Source organism: Haematobia irritans, chromosome 4, assembly GCF_050003625.1.
Source record: "Haematobia irritans isolate KBUSLIRL chromosome 4, ASM5000362v1, whole genome shotgun sequence".
NCBI lineage: Eukaryota > Metazoa > Arthropoda > Insecta > Diptera > Muscidae > Haematobia > Haematobia irritans.
Genome location: NC_134400.1, coordinates 114,606,504 through 114,629,427, shown reverse-complemented (window position 1 = coordinate 114,629,427; position 22,924 = coordinate 114,606,504). Strand labels below are relative to the sequence as shown.

The 22,924-nt window shown below is 33.7% G+C and overlaps 1 protein-coding gene across 4 annotated transcripts in view; it reads right to left on the bottom strand.

Moving 5' to 3' along the window:
• Positions 1 to 22,924, bottom strand: part of LOC142235114 (uncharacterized) — a 170,058-nt gene that overhangs the window by 38,876 nt on the left and 108,258 nt on the right. For 2 of the 4 annotated variants that reach the window (XM_075306350.1, XM_075306351.1), the window contains exons 4-5: positions 17,847 to 18,080; positions 17,097 to 17,192 (exon numbers count right to left, since the gene is read on the bottom strand). In XM_075306350.1, the coding sequence (XP_075162465.1) occupies positions 17,097 to 17,192; positions 17,847 to 18,080 (330 nt within the window). Of the gene's footprint in view, positions 1 to 15,526; positions 17,193 to 17,846; positions 18,081 to 22,924 lie in introns of those variants that run through there. The other 2 variants (XM_075306353.1, XM_075306352.1) reach the window with 2 other exon arrangements.

Below are 22,924 nucleotides of genomic sequence, written 5' to 3'. Positions count from 1 at the left end.
TTGGGTCAAAATAGAACCCTATTGATTTTGGAAGATATCGGGTCAGATTTAGATATAGCTCCCATATATATCTTTCGCCCGATATGCTCTTATACGGCCCTAGAAGCCTGAGTATTACCCCAATTTGGTTGAAATTTTGCGCTAGGAGTACAATTAGTAGTATAGTCACATGTGCAAAATTTTTTTGAAATCGGTTCAGATTTAGATATAGCTCCCATATATATCTTTCGCCCGATATGGACTAATACGGTCCCAGAAGCCAGAGTTTTGCTCCAATTTGGTTGAAATTTTGCACAGGGAGTAGAATTAGTATTGTAGCTATGCGTGCCAAATTTGGTTGAAATCGGTTCAGATTTAGTTATAGCTCCCATATAAAGCTTTCGCCCGATTTACACTCATATGACCACAGAGGCCAATTTTTTGCTCCGATTTAGTTGAAATTTTGCACAGGGAGTAAAATTAGCATTGTAGGTATGCGTGCCAAATTTTGTTGAAATCGGTTCAGATTTAGATATAGCTCCCATATATATGTTTTTCTGATTTCGACAAAAATGGAAAAAATACCAATATTTTCCATGTAAAATCGCCACTGCTTAGTCGAAAAGTTGTAAAAATGACTTTAATTTTCCTAAACTTCTAATACATATATATCGAGTGATAAACCATAAATAAACTTTTAAAATTGCTTCAGATTTAAATGTTTCCCATATTTATACCCTGCGCCACACTGTGGAACAGGGTATTATAAGTTAGTGCATATGTTTGTAACACCCAGAAGGAGACGAGATAGACACATGGTGTCTTTGGCAATAATGCTCAGAGTGGGCCTTGAGTCGATATAACCATGTCCGTCCGTCCGTCCGTCCGTCTGTCTGTGAACACATTTTTGTGATCAAAGTCTAGGTCGCAATTTAAGTCCAATCGCCTTCAAATTTGGCACATGTTCCTAATTTGGGTCAGAATAGAACACTATTGATTTTGGAAGAAATCGGTTTAGATTTAGATATAGCTCCCATATATATCTTTCGCCCGATATGCACTAATATGGACCCAGCAGCCAGAGTTGTATACCGATTTGTTTGAAATTTTGTACAAACATAACACTTAGTCGTATAGTCAAGTGTGCAAAATTTGATTGAAATTGGTTCAGATTTAGATATAGCTCCCATATATATCTTTCGTCCGATATGGACTTATATGGCCCCAAAAGCCAGATTTTTGGCCCAATTTGTTTGAAATTTTGCACTGGAGTACAATTAGTTGTATAGTAATGTGTGCAAAATTTGATTGAAATCGGTTCAGATTTAGATATAGCTCCCATATATATATCTTTCGCCCGATATGGACTAATATGGTCCTAAAAGCCAAAGTTTTGGCCAAATTTAGTTGAAATTTTGCACAGGGAGTAGAATTAGCATTGTAGCTACGCGTGCCAAATTTGGTTGAAATCGGTTCAGATATAGATATAGCTCCCATATATAGCTTTCGCCCGATTTACACTCATATAACCACAGAGGCCAATTTTTAACTCCGATTTAGTTGAAATTTTGCACAGGGAGTAAAATTAGCATCGTAGCTATGCGTGCCAAATTTGGTTGAAATCGGTTCAGATTTAGATATAGCTCCCATATATATGTTTTTCTGATTTCGACAACAATGGTCAAAAACCAATATTTTCCATGTGAAATCGCCACTGCTTAGTCGAAAAGATGTAAAAATGACTCTATTATTCCTAAAATTCTAATACATATATATCGAGCGATAAATCATAAATAAACTTTTGCGAAGTTTCCTTAAAATTGCTTCAGATTCAAATGTTTCCCATATTTTTATACCCTTCACCACTACTGTGGTACAGGGTATAATAAGTTTGTGCATTTGTATGTAACGCCAAGAAGGAGTAATCATAGACCAACCTTTTAGTATACGAATTGACTTAGAATTAAATTCTGAGTCGATTTAGCGATGTCCGTCTGTCTGTCCGTCTGTCTGTCCATCTGTCTGTCCGTCTGTCTGTCTGTCTGTTGATGTATTTTTGTGTGCAAAGTACAGCTCGCAGTTTTAGTCCGATTGTCCTAAAATTGGGTATAGGGTCCTGTTTCGGCTCAAAGACGATCCCTATTGATTTTGAAAAAATCGGTTCAGTACATTAGCCGGCTTAAATTTTGAGTCTATAGATTTTGTAGAAGTCTATAAAATTCTGTCCAGGTCGAGTAATATTTAAATATATGTATTTGGGACAAACCTTTATATATAGTACCCAACACATTTGGCAGATGTGATATGGTATCGAAAATTTAGATCTACAAAGTGGTGCAGGGTATAATATAGTCGGCCCCGTCTGACTTTAGAATTTCCTTACTTGTTTTGATTAAAAAATGTTGCTGGTATAATTTGGATTTTTAAATTGATTTCTATTTACAAATAAATACCTTCTCTGATATGTATTAAAAACAAGAACGATAATTCGATGAGATGGGACCTGTATAGCAATTTTAAATTTATAGAGTTTACATTCACAAAAAGTTTACTTTGATCCAAAGATTTTGACTTTCCTTTGAGGATTTTGGTATTGATTCCGAGTCAAAGATGCGGGTTCTTTAAAATAAGGAAATTTTTTTGCGCCTATCTGGCTTTAAATCTAGGATCTCTAAAATTAAAATTAGGATACAAATCTCATTTATCGAATTTTCATTCTATTTTTCCGGTATAATAATGAAGCTTTTCACGTACAAATGCCAATTTGAAAATCCAATTTATGACGGATACTTTGAATTAAAAAATATTTTCTTAATTCCAAAAAAAAAAAAAAACTTTAAACCAACTATGCTAAATCCTCAAAATAAATCTTAGTCTATATTTGAAGCGATTTTATCTTACATCTAAAGATTCAATATTTCAGTTAATTTAAGGGCGGTTTCTTTAAATCAAAAATGTGTTTCTTTACTTTAAGGAAAATTTGTCTTAATTTAAAGACATGCAAATTTAAAGAAGGGACCCAATTGTTTCAAATGTGTGTCCTAAATTTAATGAAAAAATGTTTGAAGCAAAGATTATATACTTTCTTTTAATTAAAATTTCATTATTTTAAAGAAATTTGTCCTTATTAGTGTGTAAATTGCGCATCCTAAAATTTAGGTTGCGTAATCTTTAATATCACGTAAATATTTTTTGTAGTATAGATTTAAATCTAGATAGCTCCCAAAAAATTATTTTAAGAGAGCATCATCTTTGGCTCGGAATCAATGCCAAAATCCTTAGGAGATTTCAAGTAAACTTTTTTTAGTGTGAAGACAAATACTTATTTTTGCAATAAAATAAATTAAATTTAGTATCAATTTTCATTTGGGAGCCACCGTGGTGCAATGGTTAGCATGCCCGCTTTGCATACACAAGGTCGTTGGTTCGGTTCCTGCTTCGACCGAACACCAAAAAGTTTTTCAACGGTGGATTATCCCACCTCAGTAATGCTGGGGACATTTCTTCTCTAAGTAGTTTCACTGCAATGTGGAACGCCGTTCGCACTCGGCTATAAAAAGGTGGTCCCTTGTCATTGAGCTTAACATGGAATCGTGCAGCACTCAGTGATAAGAGAGAAGTTCACCAATGTTTTATCACAATGGACTGAATAGTCTAAGTGAGTCTGATCTATCGGGCTGCCACCTAACCTAGTATCAATTTAACGATGGACGTTTATTCTATGCAATACATGGTGTAGGCTACATAAGATTCGGACAGTCCCATATATTCATAAAGGGTGATACGGTCAAAATTTGGTCAAAGGAAAACTCGTGTAAATCGGTGAAATCGTTTATTTAAAAAATCAAATTAAATTTCTTTTTCAAGTTCAATTAGTATAAAATTCAGGAAAAATATTCAGTTAGGCTTTCGCTTTTCCAAATCCGAATTGCCGGGCCTCACGCTTGATACCTGCCATCAGATTTTGTACAGCCACCTTGTCCACCTTCTTCGCCGCAGAAAGCCAGTTTGCCTTGAACTGCTGCTCGTCCTTAGCAGTTTTTTTGGTCTTCTTTAGGTTCCGCTTGACAATAGCCCAGTATTTCTCAATTGGGCGGAGCTCAGGCGTGTTGGGAGGGTTCTTGTCCTTGGGAACCACCTGCACGTTGTTGGCGGCGTACCACTCCATGGCCTTTTTACTGTAATGGCAAGATGCCAAATCCGGCCAAAACAGTACGGAACAATCGTGTTTCTTCAGGAAAGGCAGCAGACGTTTATTCAAACACTCTTTCACGTAAATTTCTTGGTTGACAGTCCCGGAAGCTATGAAAATGCTGCTTTTCAAGCCACAGGTACAGATGGCTTGCCAAAACAGATATTTCTTTGCGAACTTTGACAGTTTTATGTGCTTGAAAATATCTGCTACCTTTCCACTTCCTTTTGCCGTATAAAACCGCCGCTTGTAGTCGGCTTTGACGTAGGTTTCGCCGTCCATTACCACGCAGTCAAACTTCGTCAGCATCAGCGTGTACAGCCTCCGGGAGCGCGCTTTGGCCGTCGTATTTTGTTTATCATCGCGATTTGGAGTCACTACCTTATTGTAAGTCGATAGTCCGGCTCGGTTTTGGCTCGATGCACGGTTGTAGACGATACACCCAGCTTATTTGCGGCATCTCGGAGAGAGAGGTTAGGGTTTCGCTTGAAACTACCGGCAACTCTCTTTGTCGTCTCAGCGGCTTCCGGTTTTCGATTTCCCCCCGATCCAGACTTCCTGGCTGTCGACAAACGTTCCCCAAACACTTTAATTACATTTGTAACGGTTGATTTTCCCCTGGACCTGATGGAATTACTCCGGCGGAGTTACAAGCTGTAACTGACAAAATTATCCCCTGGTTGTCGGTGATATATAAAGGATGTATCAACTTATCATATATCCCAGGAAAGTGGAGGGAAACAAAAGTCGTTTTCATACCTAAAGCGGGAAAAGCCTCTCACTCGAGGGCGAAGGATTTCCGACCAATCAGCTTATCCTCATTCCTACTTAAGACTCTGGAGAGGATGATAGATATTTATCTTAGAACTAGCATCGATTCAAGTTTGTTCTCGAAACGACAGCATGCATACTCGAAGGGCAGGTCTACTGAGACCGCACTACATGAACTAGTCAGCTTTATTGAAAGCTCACTATCTGTCAAAGAATACACAATCGTGGCGTTTCTAGACATCGAAGGGGCGTTCAATAATGTCCATCCGAACTCGATATTAAATGGACTGACAACTCTGAATGTTGATCCATGTATACTCAGGCTGTTAGACGAACTGCTAATGAAGAGACGTATTTCAGCCACACTAGGACAAGCAAACATACAAAAGTATGTGAACAGAGGCACTCCCCAAGGAGGAGTTCTATCACCTCTTCTTTGGAATGTTGCTATAAATAGCCTTCTGGTTACTCTAGAAAAAGAAAGGATAAAAGTGGTGGCATACGCAGATGATGTAGCTCTGGCAGTCAGGGGAAAATTCCCATCCACAATCAGAGATATTATTCAGAGGGCCCTCTGGATGACTGAACAATGGGCGAAAGACAATGGTCTTGGGGTAAATCCTGCAAAGACAGAATTAGTCATGTACTGCAGAGATCGCAAAACTCCCACGGTTAGGCCTATTTCCTTAGGGGGTATTGAAATTCCCTTTGGTGATTGTGCAAAATACCTTGGCGTTATTTTGGACAGGAAGCTGAACTTTAAGCTTAATATTGAAGAAAGGGCGAGGAAGGCAACTGTAGCTTTGTACTCGTGCAAAAAGGCAATAGGAAAAAAGTGGGGACTAAAACCAAAAATTGTGCATTGGCTATACACGGCAGTGGTTAGACCTATAATGCTATATGGTGTTGTAGTCTGGTGGCCGGCACTTCAGAAACCGACTGGTTTAGATAAAGTTCAGCGTATGGCGTGTTTGTGTATTTCAGGCGCATTCATCAAGACAGGAACAAATTCCCTTAATGTCATGCTGCATCTATTGCCTTTAGACATTTTGGCCAAACAGTCAGCTGCAACAACGGCTGTGCGGTTGCGCGAACTATCGCTGTGGTCGGAAAAAGGTTACGGTCACAGTTCTGTCCTCAAAATAATGTCAGATGTGCCTAACGTAGTGGATTACACTTTGGCGAGTCCACTTTTCGACAAAAAGTTTGAGACTCTAATCCCCAACAGTGAGGCGTGGTGCACACAGACCCCGGGGAATAAAACATATATAGATTTCTACACTGATGGCTCCAAATTGGATGGCCAAGTGGGTTTCGGAGTATATTCTAATGATCTGGAACTTCAAATAGCGAAAAGATTACCTAATCATTGTAGTGTTTTTCAGGCTGAAATATTAGCAATAAGAGAGGTGGCGAATTGGCTGAGAAGTAATGTTCCAAAAAATGTGGGCATTAATATATACTCAGACAGTCAACCTGCAATAAAATCCTTGGACTCTGTGTTCCTCAACTCGAAAACGGCCATCGATTGCCGCAAATCTCTCAATGAGATGGCTGAGCAGTACAATATTCACCTAATATGGGTGCCTGGCCATAGGAACATACCGGGGAACTGCGAAGCGGATGAGTTGGCAAGGATAGGGACTACCTTACATATTCCAGGGGAACTAGAATTTGTTGGTATGCCCCTAGCTACCTGCAAGCTCATGCTGCGTGAGAAGGCTGTTATGATGGCAAATGTTCGATGGGAGAATTGCAAGGGTTGTAACGACACCAAGCAAATATGGCCCCATTTCAACTTAAACCGCACACTAGATATGCTAATGTTCTCGAGACGTCAGATATCACTCCTGATATCTGCTATAACGGGTCGCTGCCTGATAGGAGATTTTGCAAAAACTATTGGCGCGAAGTATAATGACTATTGTATGAGCTGTCATGATGCGGAGGAAAAAGAATCAATTAAACACCTCTTGTGTGAGTGTCCTGCATTTTGTGTAAAGCACAAGCAACTTTTAGGAGCATATAGCTTCAGATTACTGGCGGATCTGGAAAACGTTAACTTAAGCAGTTTGTTAATGTTTTTGGAGCAATCTGGTTGGTTCCACAAAAGTAAATAATAGAGAAGGTTCAGTGGTTAAGACTAGAAGTGCCCATATGTAACAGGTACTTTTAGTTAAATGTGGTATCACAATTGACTGAATAGTCTAAGTGAGCCAGAAATTTAATCGGGCTGCCACTTTAACCTAACCTAACCTACATGCAAAATTTCATCGAAATCGGTTCAGATGTAGATATAGCTCCCATATATGTATCACCCGATTTTGAAAAATTCGCCCCTAATAACCTTATGTTTGACCATACTGGCCTCATTTCTTAACTGATCTTACTCAAATCTTGCACAAGGTAACCTTTTGTGGTATTAATCAAATCCGCACAATATTATGCAAATTGGTTCAGATTTAGATATAGCTTCCATATATATGTATCGCTCAATTTTCCCAAATTTGGCCTCAGTACTCTTATTTATTAACCAATGTTACTCAAATTTGAAATTTTGATATACTGGCCGATCGTATTTATACGTACTTGTAGCTCTTACATAAGAATATTGCTCGATTTTTACAAATTTGTATTTATTACCCACACTAATTTAACGATTTTCTCTTTTTTAATAATGGGCTCAATAGTAGTGGCATACTAACTCCGTAGGTGCAATATCAACACAGCCAGTGTTGCTAGAAGTAGGGGAAATTTCCTATATGTTTTTCTAATATTTAGCGTCTTGTAGGGACGTAGGGCCACAATGTAGGACATTTTCACTCAACACATTTTGTAATAATTTTTACATTTTGGTGGCTCTACACTGAAAAAAATATTGTCGTGAGGTCAAAGATTTCATGTCTTTAAAATACGAATACAAATTTTGCTTAGCATAGAAGACGCATTTTTCTAAAATAAAGTTATTTTCCTTGTCCAAAAGTGGATAAACTTTTCAATGAAGTCGTATTGTCCTTATAATTGAGTGATTTGACTTAAAAATGGGTAACATGAAAGAAAAAATTTATAGGCTAAGGTCAACTTGACTTTAATAATTCAGAAAAATTCTTTAAATTTAATGAAATTGTCTTTAAATTTGTTGTCTTTTTGCATCTTGACTACAAAGCAAAAAATCGTTCAAATATAGGACATGTTTTTCAAAACTTTATTTTAAAGAAGTTTTTTGCTTCAAACATAGCATAATTTCTACTGGAAGTCGAGTCCTAATTTGGAAAATAAAGTTGCCGTTAACTCGTTTTTAAAGGACTTTGATAGCATATGAAGAAAAAAAGCTGAGAAAGCGAAAAATTAAAATTTTCTTCCTAGAAGCAAATACACAAAACCTAAATTTAAAAGAGAATTGTGTCTTAAAAGTATCCTTACTTGTATTCTCCGCTTCTTTGGCTCGGAATCAATACCAAATTTTTTAAAGTAAAGACAAAATCTTTGGAACCGAGTATGCTTTTTTTTCAGTGTAGAGGAGGGAATTAGAAGCCGGCAAGGCTTGATCTTTAACAATGTGTGGTAAACTTTATTCCTGTAGAAAATTGTGTCAACATTTTATTTCTATAGAACATTTTTCAAAATTGTATTTCTATAGAATTTTTTTTTTTTTCAAAATATTATTTCTATAAAAAATTTTCTCAAAATTTTATTCCTGTGGAATTTTTTCTCAAAATTTTATTTCTATAGAATTTATTGTCAAAATTTTATTTCTATAGAAAAATTTCTCACAAAAATTTGTTTATAGAAACTTTTTCCAAAATTTGTTTTTATAGAGATTTAACAAAAAAGATTACTAATTTGGGTACAATTCTACCAACTGTGGCAACCGTGGTGGTAATACAAATTTATATACTAAGTTATATACGTTGCATATTCATGTTTTAAGATAATAAAGTACTTAGAACCATTTTTGTTTTGTAAAATTTTTTAAATTTAACGAAAAATATAGTAAGGAAAAGTGTTTGGGACTGTATGGGAAAGTAGGGAACTTTTTTTGTCCTTGTAGGGTAAATCGAACATTTTGCCTGGTAACATTGACTATAAGCTATAGTCAGATTGACACAAAGTACCCATAGACATGTACCCCTTAATTTTCTTAAATATGCAACTGCGGTTTATCTCCCAGACCTATATGTTACCCCACAAATGCTTATGATTACTAATTTTGTAATGGTGGTTTAGGGTATGATATAGTCGGCCCCGCCCGACTTTCTACTTTACTTACTTGTTTTTTTTTATAGCTTTTTTTCTTCATATGCCATCAAAGTCTCTTAAAAACGAGTTAACGACAACTTTATTTTCCAAATTCAGACTCGATTTCCGGTGGAATTTATGCTATGTTTCAAGTAAAAAACGTTTTTAAAAAAAATTTTTTGAAAAATATATCCTATATTTGAACGATTTTTTGCTTTGTAGTCAAGATGCAAAAAGTCAACAAATTTAAAAACAATTTCATTAAATTTAAAGAATTATTCTAAATTATTAAAGTCAAGTTGACATTAGCCCAAAATATTTTTCTTTTATGTTATGATACCCATTTTTAATTCAAATCGCTTAATTTTAAGGACAATACCACTTCATTGAAAGGTTTATCGACTTTTAGACAAGGAAATAAACTTTATATTATAGAAGTGCGTCTTCTATGCTAAACAAAATTTGCATTCGTATTTTAAGGACATGAAATCTTTGGCCTCACGACAATATGTTTTTCAGTGCGGACTCGGCTATAAAAAGGTGGTCCCTTGTCATTGAGCTTAACACGGAATCGGGCAGCACTCAGTGATCAGAGGAAAGTTCACCAATGTGGTATCACAATGGACTGAATAGTCTAAGTGAGCCTGATACATCGGGCTGCCTGATACATCGGGTAGCCTACAGCAATACATGGTGTAGGCTAAATAAGATTCGGACAGGCCGAAATCACGGTCATATATTCCTATTTTAAAATTGTTCTTTCAAATGTAGCGAATTATAAATTTGCTCTACTTTCGCTTTTACATACATTTTTTCCTAGATAGTAAAGATATTTATACATCTTTTAGTACTTTGAGCATATGTAGTTTACCTACTTTTAAGCTTCTTGAAATCTGCCCTTTTACATTGATATGCCATCAGCCATACGATGTTGAAAGGAAATATACATTTTACCGATTATAACTTAATCCCATAAAAATTCCAATCGTTTTTCTTCCCCACCCACAAAATTCCAAACTATAAATCTCAGTAAAATGCCTATTTTCACACATTCAGGAAGAAAAACGAAAAGGAAATCAAGCCAACTTGATAGATTACAATAATTTTGTTGTTAAGAAACAATAAAGAGAAATGCCTGAAAATCATGAAATACTTGAAATGAAAAGAAACAATTGAACCTTAACCCCAAAATACTTACTTTTCTATGTGAGTTGGTATGGTTGGTGCTGGTTGGTGAAAATAGAGGTGAGTTGCACTCCAATAAACAAGGATGACATGTTAGTGTTGGAAAATAGAAAACATAACAAACACTTTTAGCATAGAGTGCCAAGGGAAAAGGAAATAGATTGAACGACAGAATTAGAAGAAGAAGAAAAAAAGAAAACCAAGGCGGAAGCAAAGAAAGTGACAAGGCAGGTGATTGCTGAAAAGCAACAAATTACCTGCAGGAGTGTGCTCTTAAAACAATCCAAAAGGGACACAAAGACAAAAAAAGGGTTATTCAACCCACATCATTGAATGCGACAAACCGGGAAAAAACATTTTGGCATTGTGAAAATGTGTATATATGTGGGCCAATTATTTATTTTCCTTTACAGGTTAGTTTTTGCTTCATTTTGTTGTTGTTTTTTTTTTTTGGAAAAGAGGAGGAGAAACCATGAAGAAAGGATATATAAAAAAGGATTCTTGAAGTATGTATGTAGAAACAAACAAACGTTTGAAAAATTTAAGCTATTTAATTTTAGTGAATATGTTTGTTTACTCGATTTGATGAATTCTCCTAACCTTAGGAGTTGGGCGGATGGGTCTAGTTAAAGCTTTGCCACGCCTTTTTCTTATACAAAATTTTAGACAACATAGCACCAATTTGATATAAACTAAACAATTTGCATTCAAATAAAACACATTTATATATATTTTTTATTTTTCAAAATAATTTCTATTTTTTTTTTTTTCATTTTTCTTTATGATTCTTCAAATGTTTGTTGAACACATGTCTGTAGGTTATGGATTTTAATCTGTTGCTAAACAAATCAACATAATTTTGTATTATTTTTGTTTTTTTTTACATTAATTTAGTGGGTCTGGTGGGAGGGGGGACAAGACAAGTTGAGTGTAATAATCCTAATAATGACATTACAATTTTTGTTTTGTGTAGTTTTTAAGGGTGTTCTTTGTGGGACATTGGGAATATGTCAGTGTTTTAATATGTGTTTGGATCTGGCAATGCAATAGTGGGTGATGTTATAAAAAATGGAATTGTTTTAGAAAACCATTTAATTATTAAAGTTTTGGCTGGATATTTCAGTATTTTTTTTTTTTTAACAGAAAGAAATCATTAGAAATTTTTATTTAAATTGTTTCAATTATTTTATTTTTGATTTTCAATATATTTGAAAATATCTGAAAATTAATTTTTAGGAAAAAATTTCATTATTCTTGCAAACCCCTCTTTTTGGTTCAATTGTAATGACAATTTTTATTGAAAATGTTGAGCTTTTTTCATTTTTTTTACTGCGAAATAATATGTTAGAGAAACAAAGTTTCCCCCCCCCCCCAAAAAAAAGCCCTAAATTTTTAACAATAATTGTCTGCAAGGGGGTTTGTTTATCCTAAAAGGAATTTCTTCAACGACAATAGCGAAGTTTTCATTAGGATTTAAAGAAAAAATCGTCATTGCTGTATTTGCAAAAAACGGATTCATTTGTTCCTAAGGATCGTACCCTATGGCCAGGGACGTACATCGAATTTTGTTTCGTGGGGTGAGGGGAGATGGTCGAACAAAAATTAGCTTGAAAATCTGGCCATCCAAAACATTTGCCTATGAGTGCGAAAACAGGAGACCCAGGCCACCGGCCCCTCTCGGCGTACGATCCTGCCTATGGCATAAAGAAAATTTTGATTTGATTTCTATTTCATATCGGAAAAGTTGGGTTCTTTTACCAGAGAAATAAAATCTATTTCGTAGATGAATGAGACAGCCTTGCGTTGACAAAGGCATAATAATAGTTGGTAAAAAATACTATGCATATTTGCAACCCCCCTCCCCCCCCCCCCCCCAAAAAAAAAAATACTTTTCTCCGAAACGTAATTCCCTTTTGCTAAAAAGTATTCTCTTTAAGAGCAAATAAATCCGACAAGCGTAGCAACGATTGTATCTTATCTTTTTATAATTGCTTTTAAAGTAACCCCCATATGCAAAAACGTTAAAGAAAACTTGTAGCCTATTTTTACCATATCAATTCCATCGATAAACTGCCAATAACTTATTTTACATATTGGCATAAATGTTTTAGAGGCAAAAGAAAAATTTCTTTTTTTTTTAATTTCGTTCCTCAGAAAAGACAGGTTTTTGTTCAATGTGGATAGTTTTGCCAGCTTTGGTTGGAAGGCAATAATTACTGGACAAAGCCAATAAGACTCATACCAGAAAGAAATGGTGCTTATGAACTGAGAGAAACAACATCATAAAATCAACGACATTTTTCGGTAAAAATAAATTATTTTGTTATTTTTTTTAATAAAAAACTAGATCCTGCACCCAAAAAAAAAAAAATACTTTCCTCCGAAATGAAATTTTACACAGACGAAATTCCCCTTTACTATAATGTATTTTCGTTTGGAGCAAATAAACCCGAATTTGTGATAAACTATTCTACGATTGCCTATGATAGTTTTTATTTGCTTGAAAAGAATATTTTTGCTTGTCTAAAACTGCGTTCCTCAGAAAAGAAAACTCTTCTTTGTGTGTGCTATTAAAAGAAGATGTTTCTAAATTTTTATAATTGTTTCTCTCAGAAAGAAGAGATTTCTTTTCTCAGGAACGAAGTTATTTTTTTGTTTATAAAAAACTAATTCCTGCTATTAAAAGAAGGTGTTTCTAAATTTTTATAATTGTTTCTCTTAGAAAGAAGAGATTTCTTTTCTCGGGAACGAAATTTTAGATAAACAAATTGTTATTTTGTCTATAAAAAAAAATCTTTAATAGTAAATACAACATATTAAGGATAATCGTTAAATAATTTGTCCCAAAGTCGTATATATTTGTTTTAAAAGAAAATAATTTGTAACAAACAAATTTCGTTACGGAGAAAGAAATGATGATTATGCTCTGATAGAAACAACTTGGTAAAATCAACGAAATTTTTCGGTAAAAAGAAATTCATTTTTCTTTTAAATAAAAAACTAGTTCCTGCTATTAAAACCAGTTGCTTCTAAATTTTTATAATTTTTTCTCTCAGAAAAAAAAGTGATTTCTTTTCCCACAAACGAAATTTTATATGAACCAAGTTTTCTTTTGTCCATACAAACCACATGTCAAAAAAAAAATCTTTTATAGTAAATACAACATATTAAGGACAATCGTAAAATAATTTGTCCCAAAGTCGTATATATTTGCTTTAAAAGAAAATAATTTGTAACAAACAAATTTCGTTCCGGAGAAAGAAATGATGATTATGCTCTGATAGAAACAACTTGGTAAAATCAACGAAATTTTTCGGTAAAAATAAATTCATTTTTTTTTTAAATAAAAAACTAGTTCCTGCTATTAAAATCAGTTGTTTCTAAATTTTTATAATTTTTTCTCTCAGAAAAAAAGGGATTTCTTTTCTCAGAAACGAAATTTTATATGAACCAAGTTTTCTTTTGTCCATACAAAACACAATTCTTTAAAAGTAAATACAAGAGATTAGGGACAATCGTCAAAAAAAAAATATGTTCCAAAGTCGCATTTATTTTCTCTAAAGGAAAATAATTCATAACAAAGTTAAATTTCGTTCCGCAGGAAAGTTTTTTCTTTATCTTTGTGTGTAGTGAAACTGTTACGTTAAAACAATGAAAATCTTCGTTAATAATATAAAAGATTTTGTTACTGTACCGAAAACTAAAATAAAATGACGGAAGTACACCAAGGTGCTATACTTGTAAAAGGGGTTTTCTGTCTATCCCTTTTTAGGATATAAAGGATTTGTTTTCAGTTGGATCTCAAAATAGAAATTTTATTTATTAAGGTGAGTACTATGTTCGGTTTTTTTCACCAAACACACAAATTTAAAAGTACAATTATATTTATGAAGACGCTTATATTTTGATCAAGTCTTGCCAAATAATGGATGGAAAAGATCCAAGGAATTGATGGTAAATAATGTTATATTTTTAAATTAATTAATTAAAAAAAGTAACCATGAAAACAAACTGGTTTTCAGCTTGAAAACTGAACATAGTACTCAGCTGTACACTGAACATTTTTAAATGTTTAAACACTCTAGCCAAATAATCAGCACCTCTTAGATTTCGTTAACTCAATTTTAATATTTTGTTTCCAAAATACTACACACAAAAAAATTTCACGAAAAATTTTCCAATTAAAATTTTAATTGGGTGTTAAACAATATTCAATTAAAAATTTAATTGTTTCAACAAATTTTTTTGATTGAAACAAAAATAATAGTATCAATTAATTTTTTAATTGGATTAATTTTTTTTAATTGTCTGTCAATTAATTTTTTAATTGATACTATCATTTCTGTGATTGAAGCCATTTCAATTAAAAAATTAATTGGATCAATTAATTTCGTGATTGAATCAGAAAAAAATTTTTTTTGTGTGTACACCCAAAAAATTTTCACGAAAAAATTTCCAATTAAAATTTTAATTGAGTTTTAAAAAATATTCAATTAAAAATTTAATCGATTCAACAAATTTTTTAATTGAAACAAAAATCAATCATAAAAATAATAGTATCAATTAATTTTTTAATTGGATCAATTAATTTTTTAATTGACTGTCAATTAATTTTTTAATTGACTGTCAATTAATTTTTTTAATTGACTGTCAATTAATTTTTTTAATTGACTGTCAATTAATTTTTTAATTGATACTATCATTTCTGTGATTGAAGACATTTCAATTAAAAAATTAATTGGATCAATTAATTTCGTGATTAAATCAGAAAAAAAATTTTTTGTGTGTACACACAAAAAAATTTCACGAAAATTTTTCCAATCAAAATTTTAATTGAGTTTTAAAAAATATTTAATTAAAAATTTAATTGATTCAACAAATTTTTTAATTGAAACAAATATCAATCACAAAAATAATAGTATCAATTGATTTTTTAATTGGATCAATTAACTTTTTAATTGACCTTCAATTAATTTTTTAATTGATACTATAATTTCTGTGATTGAAGACATTTCAATTAAAAATTAATTGGATCAATTAATTTCGTGATTAAATCAGAAAAATTTTTTTTTTTGTGTACAAAGTTTTTTTTTTCTATCAGTGATTGCTGTTTCAAAATGTGAACTTTTTTCTGTGATTTTTGTTTTCTTTTGTTTGTGATGACAAGAAATTCCACCAAAAAATAACAAAAATGATAATAAAATTTCATAAGTTTTTTCTTTTTTCAGCCAAAACCTTAAAAATGTGTTTGCCTCCGCCAGTTACAGAAAATCACTTGACAAAATTAAATTAAGAGATAGATCTAAAGAGCAAGAGAATGACAGACAGTGAAAAAAAAGAGAAACAATGATGTGTTTAAAGAGAAAGAGTTTCAGTGTATGTTTTTTTGTGCTTTCATTTTTGGATAATTAAATTACAAAATAAATAAGTAAATAAATAAATAAATAAATAAATAAATAATTTAAACATACATTTAACTAAATACTACAAAGGAAGACAGAGAAATATATTTTGCTTGTTTATGTGTGTGCATAATAGTAAATTGTTTGTGACATTCTAAGAATTATTATAATAAGATTACATTAAACGTTACGATAAATTATACTACGTTACGTTACATTGAAATAAACTAACTAACATCGAATATCCTTAGGAAAAATTTAAGGATATTTAATGTTCTTAGCATTTTTCATATACATTTGTTTTTTGTTTTTTTTTTCTTTACTTAAAATTGATGAATGTCAATGAAACGAAATTGCATGATATTTTTGATTGTGATATTTTCTCAACAATTTGTGCTTTTCAAAGTAAAAAAAAAATAGGTGTAAAATTTGGTGAAAGTTATCTTTTTACAAGGTGAAATTTTTGGTTGATTTCATTTAGAAGAGGATTTACGTGTAGCGTCAGACAGACTTTAAATGTATAACGAGGGAGGCGGATGGGGGTAATAAAAAGGGTCTTGTGTACCCAAAAGGATTTGCTATTTATTTTGATTGCTGTGTTGTCCTATGTCCTTTTTTCTTTTGCTGAAAAATATATGCCTATGAAAATACATGGAACAAATACATAAAACTGAAGATGAAAGCAAAGTATCAAGGGCTTTGACACTTGATTGACCAGGTGGTAGCAGATGTAACCAAAAAAAGTTTTTGCCTAACTTCCAGCTCATTATAGCTAACGTTGGATGGGAAAGTTTTATTGAATCTTAATTTTCATTTGTGTTTTATTGATTTTAAGGATTCAATATTTGATACACGAAAAGTTGGACCCTAATAACGTAAAGGTTATGATTCGGCCACTGTCTGCAAGGACTTTGCTTTGTTTGTTCCTCAGTTTTTTTTTTATTACAACAACAATTTTTGTTTTAGAAAATACAACCCAATTTCGAATGAAGTTATTTAATGAGTGAGAGACACACACACACATATGGGATGGAATCAAAACTATTTAAGAGACTTAGCTTGGTCCCTCTCAAGAGAAAGACAGAAAGAGATAACTTTAAGAATAGTCCTTAGTTGAGGTCGTTTTGTGTCGTTAATTGGCTCTCTTTTGTTGTTTTCAATGTTGAGCGAGAGTGTCTATGGGAAAAAATGGAAAATGGAGCCTTGCTTGCGTTAGTAGTTGTGTTGTTTTTTTTCTCGCTTTTAAGCCTTCAGGGATTTTTTACTCTTTAAAGCACTTGTTGATTTTTTGCTGGTGGTATGTTTCTTAGTTGATGTTTTGGACTCACGTGCTTCACGTCTGGCCTCGATCACATCATCTCCAATAATATCGTCATCATCATCCTCGTCATCATCGTCATCGGCATCGTCGCCGGTTAGGGCACCTGTAATTTCATCGACTCCATCATCAAGATCATCTACGTCATCGTCATCATCATCATCATCATAATCATCATCGGCCTCCTCATCCTTGTCGCTATCCTTCACAGTAGTTTGCCCAGCATTTAGGGTACCAGTCAATGTAGCGATATTGCCAAGAGGTTTACCCGATGCCACTACTGTTGTGGGATTTGAACTCAGACTTGTGGGGGCGATGAGATTTTTATTGTTATTTGTTTTATTATTTAAATTAGCTTTTTTACTATTATTAGTGGTTGTGATGGCTGAACTACTTGATGGTTGTTTTTCTATGACGTTTGTTGATGTTGGTGTATTTTTTTTCAAAGTGTCAAATGGACTGTTTGTAATGAGCTGTTGTTGTACTTGTTGAATCTGTTGTTGTTGTGTATTGAGATGGATTTGTTCTGAACTACTACTACCAATGAGACTACCAATCTTACTACCACTATCACTGTCACTAAAACTGTCGATGCTATCGCCAATGATGTTTAAAACATCATTGCTGCTATCGAAATTTAGGTTATTGTGACCATTGGGGCCATTATTACTACTAATACTACCACTATGACTACTACTACCAATACTACTACCATCTACAATTGTGTTAGCATTTTCATCATAAAAAACATCTTGTTCACCTTCGTTGTTGCTGCTTGCGGCTGGTGTGAGGTCACCATTTGAGGCATTTCCTTCAGTTAAAGCATCGGCGGCATTTCCACTTTCGGCTGGCAAATCAACACCATCGGAAATTCCAGATGTGATTGGTGAAGAAGCAGGAGCTAACTCTTCAATGGGTGCGGCAGGTTGAGAAGCTGCTACTGTATTCTGTACACTGGTCTCATCGTCATCGTCATCATCCTCTTCTTCATCATCTAGGGATGCAAGAGTGAGATAGATAGAAATAGTTATTTATAAGTTATATGAAATATTATCACTTTTATAATATTACAATAAATCCTTAAGCTAGAGGCAATGAAATGCCTTATTTATCTAAAATACAGAAAGAGATAAATACTTTTTTTTCTGCACTGAAAATAAGAGCAAGCCCAATTCCAAAGATTTTGTCTTTACATTAATTATTTTGTTATTGAATCCGAGTCAAAGGATGGCAGCATTGCAGTAAGGACACATTTAAAATACAATTCTCTTTGAAATTTTAGTTTTGCGTACTTGATTATAGGAGCAAATTTTCGTTTGTTACCATACCTACCACATAGTGGTCAGGGTATAATAACTTTGATCTGCCAAAAAATGTGCCTACCAGAAATATTGACCCCATAAAATATATACCGATCAACTCAGAATCACCTCTTGAGTCGATCTAGCGCTTGACGTGCGTCCGTCGGTCTGTCCATGTATTTGTTGTTCACAGAATTCCGGTCGCAATTCTTAACCGATTTTGATGAAATTTTGTTCATGGTGTTTTTTGAGCACTCGGACAAACGCTATTGAATTTGGAAGAAATCGGATCAAATTTAGATACAGCTGCCATATACATGTATCGCCCGACTTTGACACAAAGGGTTGCGATGCGCTTTTTTACTAACCGAACTTTATCAAATTTGGCACAAAGTAATCTATTTAATCACCCTTCAAGCCTGCAAAATTTCATCGAAATCGGTTCAGATTTTGATATAGCTCTCATATATATATGTATTACCCGATTTTGCCAAAATTGCCCATAAATCTCTTATTTATGGAACGATCGTACTCAAAGTTGGCCAAACCTAATCTTCTGTAGTACTTACTATATGTGCAAAAAATTATTGAAATCGGTTCAAATTTAGCTATAGCTGCCCCATATCTGTTTCGCCCGATTTTGCCAAAATGTGGTTATAATAGCCTTATTTATTAACCAATCTTACTGAAATTTAGCACAAAGTAACTTTCTGTGGTACCAACGAAACCTGAAAAATATCATCATTCAGATTTAGATGTATTTCCCTTATATATGTAGCGCCCGATTTTGAAAAATCGGGCGCTAATAACCTTATTATGACCATCATTTATTAATTGTTGACTTCAGTTATTAACCCATCGTACTCAATTTTATCACAAAGTAATCTCCTGTAATATTAACTGAACCTGCAAAATATCATCCAAATCGGTTCAGATTTAGATATAGCACCCATATATATGCAGCGCTAGATTTTCCCAAAATTTGGCCATAAAATTCTTATTTATTAATCAATGTTACTCAAATTTCAAATATTGATGTACTATCGGATCGTAGTTAGACTTATATGTAGCTTTTATATAAATGTATTTCGAGATTTTTACAAATTTGCTCGCCATTTCCTATTTATACTCTGCGCCACACTGTGGAACAGGGTATATAAGTTAGTGCATATGTTTGCCACACCCAAAAGGAGACGAGATAGACATATGGTGTCTTTGGCAAAAATGCTCAGGGTGGGCTCCTGAGTCAATATAGCCATGTCCGTCTGTCCGTCAACACATTTTTGTAATCAAAGTCTAGGTCGCAGTTTTAGTCGAATCGACTTACAATTTGGCCCAAGTATGTGTTTTGGCTCAGAATAGAACCCTATTGATTTTGAAAGAAATTGGTTCAGATTTAGATATAGCTCCCATATATATATTTCGCCCGATATGGACTTATATGGCCCCAGAAGCCAGAGTTTTACCCTAATTTGCTTAAAATTTTGCACAAGAAAAACAATTAATACTATAGTCAAGTGTGCCAAATTTTATTGAAATCGGTTCAGATTTAGATATAGTTCCCTTATACAGCTTTCGCCCGATTTACACTCATATGACCACAGAGGCCAATTTTTTGCTCCGATTTAGTTGAAATTTTGCACAGGGAGTAGAATTAGCATTGTAGCTATGCGTGACAAATTTGGTTGAAATCGGTTCAGATTTAGATATAGCTCCCATATATATGTTTTTCTGATTTCGACAATAATGGTCAAAATACCAACATTTTCCTTGTAAAATCACCACTGCTTAGTCGAAAAGTGTTAAAAATGACTCTAATTTTCCTAAACTTCTAATACATATATATCGAGCGATAAATCATAAACTTTTGCGAAGTTTCCTTAAAATTGTTTCAGATTTAAATGTTTCCCATATTTTTATACCTTCCACTATAGGATGGGGGTACATTAACTTTGTCATTCCGTTTGTAACACATCGAAATATTACTCTAAGACCCTATAAAGTATATATATATATATTCTGGGTCGTAGTGAAATTCTGAGTCGATCTGAGTCGACCGTCCGTCCGTCCGTCTGTTGAAATCACGCTAACTTCCGAACGAAACAAGCTATCGACTTGAAACTTAGCACAAGTAGTTGTTATTGATGTTGGTCGGATGGTATTGCAAATGGGCCATATCGGTCCACTTTTACGTATAGCCCCCATATAAACGGACCCCCAAATTTGGCTTGCGATTGCTCTAAGAGAAGCAAATTTCATCCGATCCGGCTGAAATTTGGTACATGGTGTTAGTATATGGTCTCTAACAACAATGCAAAAATTGTTCCACATCGGTCCATAATTATATATAGCCCCCATATAAACCGATCCACCGATTTGGCTTGCGGAGCCTCGAAGAGAAGCAAATTTCATCCGATCCGGCTAGAAGTCTGTACATGGTGTTAGTATATGGTCTCTAACCATGCAAAAATTGGTCCACATCGGTCCATAATTATATATAGCCCCCATATAAACAGATCACCAGATTTGACCTCCGGATTCAGTTGAAATTTGGTACGTGGTCATCTGATTCAGTTGAAATTTGGTACGTGGTCTTTATATATGACGTCAAACACCCATGTAAAAATTGGTCGAAAGCGGTCAATAATTACATATACACCCCATATAAACCGATCCCCAGATTTGACCTCCGGAGCCCCTTCATCCGATTCGGTTGAAATTTGGTACGTGATGTTAGTATATGGGATCTAACTGCCATGCAGGAATTGCTTCATATCAGTCCATAATTATATATAGCCCCCATATAAACTGATCCCCAAATTTTACCTCCGGTGCTTTTTGGAGAAGCAAAATTCATCCCACACACAGAGAAGAGGTTGGTTGGAAATCGGTTGAAGTAATGAAAATTCTACATTTATAATTAAATATCAATTACCCCAATCTATGTACTATATTTGCAATCATACGTTTGTCTTTACTATAATGTTTCTACTATTTCAATGGATTCACGATTGTGATAGACGACAGACAGTTGTAGGAACTGAATATCTCTACTTTGCAAAATTGTGCTTGAATTCGGCTGACACGACCTGCCGTAATTAATTGTCGTAACTGTCGCTTAGTTATCACCACTTACGGACGGTTTTCACAACCGAATGTCATTTGAATTATTTTACAAATGTCATTTCTATTAAAATATTAATTTCATATATCATATTTTTTTGACTTCAAATTAAAACGGCAGAATTTTCAGCTGCGGTAATTCTTTAATCATCTAAGCATGCACCAAATTATCTGGAGAATTCGCTATGTAATAGATAGGATGATAAATACACTTCCTCAATGGTAAATGAGTCAAATATGCAGGAAAGCCAGGTTATATTATATGTCAGAATAACATCACAAATTGAAACAGCAACTGTGTAAAATGTACCTCCATGACTCTACAAAAACAACCTTAAAAGTTGGACACACCAGGTAGATCCAGATTACATTATATGCTCCAAACCGGATTGGGATACACCCCAATTTCTAATACTATATGTGTAATTTTTAAATTCCTTTGCATGATAAAACGGATGCGTTGCTACATTTCAACAGGTATTTATCCCTGGCATCGTCCAGTCCATGATTTGACCAGTGAATCAAAATCGGTTTCTTTTAATTTATTAAAATGCTGACCAGAGATGTTTATAACGAAATCCTTGCCGAAGAAAATATGAACTTTCGCGATATCTGGCGAAGTCGGAAAAATGTTTTGATGTATTTTGGACTACTTATTGACGTTCATACCCATATTTATACAAAAGTTTCTATACTCTGACAAATGTATTTCAGATTTACTTCTGAACCATTTGAACCGACCTTTCTACGTTAAGATTATAGTAAGAATCAACATGATATGCCCACAAATGGGGTGGTCCGTAAATGTTTATAATCTGCTACAGTCCCAATAGTACCGATTTTCACCATTTTACGTCCAAATCAGCTAAATAGGTGCAGATGTTCATGTCACATATTACGTGATATTCGGTCCGGCGGACTTTTCTGTAGTATTTAGTTGTTTTTTATATGAATATATATAAGAATCAATTTATTAATAAATTTTTATTTTATTTGTAGTAAAAAAATCATAAAGTGCAATTTGCATCATTTTATATCAAATACATTGTATTTATACATATATTTAAATAATCATTATACATATATTTAAATAAAATAAAATATAATATTTATTTGGGAAGGAATTGGTTTTTAATTTGGTTATGAGTATTATTAAGGTTGGGCAGCACAACCGAATGAAGAAGGTAGCTACAACCGATGTCGTTGGCAGACCCAACCAATACCATACGAGATATTAGTTGTGTCGACCGAATCAGTCGGATGACACAACTGCCAACTAATAGTTGCTACAACTGCCAAAAGGAGGTTGGCAATAAATTCGATTGTCACAACCAATCTGTATTCTCTGTGCATCTGGTTGAAATTTGGTACGTGTTGGTATTAACAACCATGCCAAAAATTGGTCCATATCAGT